The sequence below is a fragment of the Alosa pseudoharengus genome, unplaced genomic scaffold, assembly GCF_046254945.1.
Source record: "Alosa pseudoharengus isolate Yale_2024_CS ecotype anadromous, Long Island Sound unplaced genomic scaffold, YU_APseudo_1.1 YU_APseudo_1.1_scf_4, whole genome shotgun sequence".
NCBI classification, from domain to species: Eukaryota; Metazoa; Chordata; class Actinopteri; order Clupeiformes; family Clupeidae; genus Alosa; species Alosa pseudoharengus.
Genome location: NW_027468774.1, coordinates 6,198,272 through 6,203,815, shown reverse-complemented (window position 1 = coordinate 6,203,815; position 5,544 = coordinate 6,198,272). Strand labels below are relative to the sequence as shown.

Genomic DNA, 5,544 nt, shown 5'->3' with positions numbered 1-5,544 from the left:
CATTTCAGTCCCCCAGGCTGACATTTTCTTTTTTTCTGCGTAGGAAGTATTGTTTGAGTCATCATGCCACTGTATCATGCCATATAGTAAAGTATTTCTTTTCAAAACACACACACAGTTCATGTCTTAAGTCCTCATGCACAGACTGCTTTAAGATCCCATTTTCAAAACACGCTCCTTGCTTCCCAGTCAAAACAAGTTACTTTCCAGAGGGGAGCAAAGGCTACAGAACAGGGCGTGCTCATAGCTCTTCCACTCCTTATCACAACTCTCATGTGTTCATCCCTTTGTTGATGTGGTGCATTTGTAAATCTGCCTCTACACCTGGGAAGACAATGTGCAGGCTGGACTAAATAGAGAAACACAGCATGGGATTTTTTTTTTTTTTTTGCTCGCTTTTACTGTTCGGATCAGTTTCATTCAGCTTTGTGAATTGCAGTCATTCGAGTCCTTTATTGAAGCGAAAAGCCGTCTGTGTTAACCTCTAAAATCAGTGTGACTAACTGTGACGCTACAGATCTCCAGTGATGGCTGTGCAGATCATCATAACGAGCTCCAGGGCCTTTCTTCAGAACAGCTGAGCACGTTCTCCTATTCCCCAGAGATATGGCCGGTCAGGGTCATCCTCACGTTGCCTTGCCTCGCCTGCTCCACACAGCGATAAATGCAGTAAATTGCTGATGGTTTAAGCTTGCTGTTTGCTCACATGCTGGTGCTTTTGTACAAGGTGGCTTTTTAAAGTCTTGTTTGGCACTGCTCTCATTTCTGATTAATTGTTTGGTTTGTTCATTAAAGATGTAATTGCATGCTTAGTGTCCCTCCTCGCTTTCTGTAATGGGTTAAACTGCTCACATCAGATCTTGAAATCACCCATTTGGCGATGCCTCCAGTTCTTTTGTACAGCATTAAATTACATTGTTTAATGATATGAATTATTAAATTGTTGACCCTACCACACAGCACATGTAGGAAATCAGTTTCAGATGAACAGGGTGGACCAACGTGGCCGAGTTGAGAATTAACTACAGAAACAGAACACATTGCCCCCATGTGGTGAAACCATAGCACTACATGATACATACAATCCATACAATCATAGCTAATGATGCATAGAAAGTATTAAGAAGTTCTATTACTTAGAGATTGCTCAGTTGGACCACAAACTCGGGCTATTTAGTATGAGAAGCAGTTTATCAGCGCCAGTTCGACCCTGCTGTGACCATATCCACTTCAGGGACAACATAAGTGCCCCCACTGAGAAACTGATGACAGTCATAAATGCCATCAGGCTGTTAAGCCCATCACCTCCGCATGACTCACAATCAGTGGCTGCAGTGGGAACAAGACACATTCAGGACCAAGGAGCTGAAATAAGCAGACACTAGTTATGGACAGATCCAACAACTAGTCCTTCTCTACCAAAACTTCCTCGGTCTCTCAATTTCAACTTGGTAGGCCTACTGTCGGTACATGTCCTCCCCTTTCAGAAGATGTCCTATAGATTGTGTGTTCTGCCGAGTGAAGGAGTGTGTGTGTGTGTGCTTGATATATCTTCTCTTTCTCACTGGTAATTTGAGAAGGGCTAGAGTGTGTGTGTGCGCCTGTACGGAAGCCACACTCCTACTCACCACAGACTCCCTCCACAACACACACACGTAGACAAACACAATCACACACACATGTACACAGACACAATCTCACACATGTACACAAACACACTTCCCTCTAATGTGCCTTCATTGAGTAGAGCTTTCATGTGTTGGTCTGGCTGTATCCAACGCTGAGAGCTTGTCTGCATGTATATGAATAGGCTTATGTCCATGTACAGATGCACCATTTCAGTCCCCCAGGCTGACATTTTCTTTTTTCTGCGTAGGAAGTATTGTTTGTGAGTCGGTATATGGTTAAATGACTCATTACAGGGCAAATGAAGGCTCTCTTGCCCGCCCCTACTGCCTGTAGGAAGAATATCCCGCTTGCAAGTTCAGTGTATCGTACCCGCCGACCGAAGCAGGGTCAGTTTACATCCTGCATCCACAGCAGAGGCAGGCTAACGAAACACTAGCGATTGTTGCCGGCGAAGAAGCAGCGAAAACCCTTGACGGAAGATGCAAAGAAAAGGAAAAGAGCTTCAGTGGGGGGGGGAGTTTCGTAGAGAAAAAGCATCAGGCTTGCCTGGTGTCCCTTTAAGGTTAGGGGATTGGATTGGATTTGGTCATGACAATGTTCAGTCATCAGTTCAACATCAATTTAACATACTAAACTTTAATCTTAATAGATGATCTGTTAAGTCTTTGTGGGCGAACTATCCAAGTACAGGGTCACCCACATGTCTGCTTGTGATACGATTTTAGAATCAGTGATACTTCTGTATCCTGCAGGCTACTGTATATTCATACTCATGTCCAGCCACACCATCGTTAGCAGCATACTGACTGAGATGACCTGCGAGACAAGGGTGTTCAAATACCTACACTATCTGAAACGTATATGACAATTACATCAGCCTGGATAGGTGGAATATAAAATGCCCAGACAGATGGATCCCACGGTCACTGTAGATATGCAAGCAAGCAGACTAGGGGTGCACAGCTGGATGGATTCCTTCTGATTTTAAAACTAATTTTGGCCAATTGCGATATATACACAACTATCTCCTTTAGGGTCTTTCCCCTACTATCTACTCAGGGACAGTTCCTTGCATTATACGTAAACTGTATACTTTAAGAAATATAGTCATGATCAATAAGAAATCATTTAAACATTTTCAAATAAAAGGTCTCATCCTATTTGAACAGATCTGTATGACCCTTCCTCCGAAACCCTAAGAGTTTGTGCCAAATCTGCTGATATAGTCGTCCCTATTTATCTGGTAGGAACATCTACAGATGCCGTTAATTATCTGCCGATACCGATGACACACCGATAATCTTGTGCATCCCTAAAGCAGGCTATAAAGTGGAGAAATGGACTAGGCTACCCATACGAGACTTGTCATAAATGTCATAAATATGGCAGATGTCATGTGCATCGTCACTGCTAATATCGAGATTTGACAACGCCATGTTACTGTTATTGGTAAATATTGTAACTGCTCTTGGTCACATCATTATGCTGTCACAGCACCATACCAACATGACAAATACCAACTGTGGTTCCTCAACACTCCACTGATTGTTTTGACAATTTATGTCAGCATATGACATCTGCCATGAGAATCTTCTGACATGATTATGACATCTGCCATGAGAATCTTCTGACATGGTTATGACATCTGCCATGAGAATCTTCTGACATGATTATGACATCTGCCATGAGAATCTTCTGACATGGTTATGACATCTGCCATGAGAATCTTCTGACATGGTTGACATCGGTCATGAGAATCTTCTGACATGATTATGACATCTGCCATGAGAATCTTCTGACATGGTTATGACATCTGCCATGAGAATCTTCTGACATGGTTATGTTACTCTTATGAAGCGGTCCAGTAAAGTTTTAGAGATGAAAACAGTCTTGGGTGGGGATTTGCTTCATATGTCTTGCTCTTTCTCCCTCACACACCCTTCCAATCCACTGTAGCACAGCATAAACCTAGGTGCAGACATGATGAAATGTTGAGTCGATCCCTGAAACACCAAAACCCTGTGGCACTGGTGAGAAATGAAAGTATACTTGGATTATTCAGCATAGATTAGTGTCCATACCTCCATTCCTGGTAACTATAGGCTCTGAACCTTCCTTCCCTAATTCTCTGGATATGTGAATCCGCCCTAAATCTGACTCAACTGACTGTGTAGAAGGATGTGCTTGTACTGAATCGTGGGTTGGAAAAGTGAAAAGTTGATTCCTCAGAAAAAGCTCCCTGATAAACTTCCTCTCCAAAGGCTTTCAGCGGTTCTGATCTCAAACATGCTGAACCAACACAGATTTCTCAGCCTTGTTACCCTGCAACACCATGAAATGAAAAGAAGTGTTTGAGTGCCTGTAGAAGGGTTAGAGAGAGAAAGAGAGCAAAAGAGAGACAGACAGAAAGAGTGAGGGAGAGAGAAAGAGTGAGAGGGAGAAAGAGAGTGAGAGGGAGAAAGAGAGCGAGAAAGAGAGAGTGAGGGAGAGCGAGAGAGAAAGAGAGCGAGAGAGAAAGAGGCAGGGAGGGAGGGAGGGACAGAAGGACCAAATAAGTGAATGTGGAGACAGCTGGGAACACAGTGAATCAGTGCCTGTAGATCACTCCACAGCCTCGTTTAGCCATATTGCTGACCGCCTCCTTGTGCCCATTTAATGATCATTAGAGAACATCCAGAACATTTCACAACCAAGACAAACACTCCCCTTTTACCCCACGCAGTCTTTTTGCAGCAAGGACACCCCGCTTCTCGCCACAATTCAATAAAAATATCAAAAAAACAAAATGACAAAACAAGACAATGACCTGAAGACCTGCCATGGACAGAGACAGACGAGTACAAAAAGTAACAAAACAAACCAAAAACAGAAAGTAAAAAGGAAAACAAAGGTCCAGGCTCATCTTTGTTTTTCGGCGCCACCCTAGTTTCGGCCAATCAACTGGCCCTTCCACGCAGTCCTCCCACGTTTTGTCCCAAAAGAAAAGTGTGCTAAGAGAGTCATACAGTATTTCATAACTAAAAGTCACAAACAAGCATCATAATTACTTGTCATATTCTCTTTTTAAAGTTGTTGTGTTCATTAATACCTTTCTGTTCAGTCATCTCACAGGTCCTCTTTGTCCATCTGCCCCCCCCCCTCCTCCCCGACCCCCATCCCCCTCCTCCCCGACCCCCATCCCTAATGCTGAGACAACCAGAAAAAGAGCACCATGGAGAGAAACAAAAACAAAAACAAAAACAAAAAAACGACAGAACTAAACAGTACAAAAAAAATCATCAGACAATACTGATTGAAGTTGAGATGTGCCCTTCTCCTCCTCCTCTCCTCCTCTCTTCTGTCCATGCATCCCTTCATCTCGGAGGAGGGAAGAAGGGAAAGCCGAGGCTCCTGTGGGTCCTGCCGCTCCTCACCTCGGCGCACCGCTCCGCTCCACCTCCTCTTCTGCCTCCCCACGTGTCGTCGTGCTGTCGTCGTGCTGTCGCCGTGCTCGTCCGAAGTCCCCGTTGTCAAGTACAAGTGTGCTCAGTGCAGCTGAACGGTTTGCATCATTTACTTTGTTGTCTATTTTTTTTCTTGTTTGTTTGTTTGTTTGTTTCACTGCCCCATCTTCCTCGCTTGGCGGGTGCTCGGGCAGATGGGTAGTCAGTTGAGTTTTCAGGTAGAGGTGTGTGTGTGTGTGTGTGTGTGTGTGTTTGTCTGTGTTTGTGCGTGTGTGTGTGTATGGGTCTCACGGGCCATTCGGAGCCGTGCGGCTAGGGGCTGCTCGTGGGTTTTCCAGCAGCGGATGCAGATGCAGGTAAGGCTACTCATATTCCAGGAACTGCTTATGATAAAACAACAAATACCTAGGGAGGACAACACACACACACACACACACGAGGAAGAAAATAAAATTAAATAAAAAAAATAAAC

The 5,544-nt window shown here is 44.1% G+C and overlaps 1 protein-coding gene across 2 annotated transcripts in view; it reads right to left on the bottom strand.

Annotated features, from left to right (window-relative positions):
* Positions 1-4,808: 4,808 nt before the first annotated feature.
* LOC143103266 (ubiquitin carboxyl-terminal hydrolase 22) overlaps positions 4,809-5,544 on the bottom strand; it is a 30,457-nt gene continuing 29,721 nt past the window's right edge. For both annotated transcript variants that reach the window (XM_076267085.1, XM_076267086.1), the window contains one exon: positions 4,809-5,477. In XM_076267085.1, the coding sequence (XP_076123200.1) occupies positions 5,435-5,477 (43 nt within the window). In that variant the 3' untranslated portion in view covers positions 4,809-5,434. The remainder of the gene's footprint in view (positions 5,478-5,544) is intronic.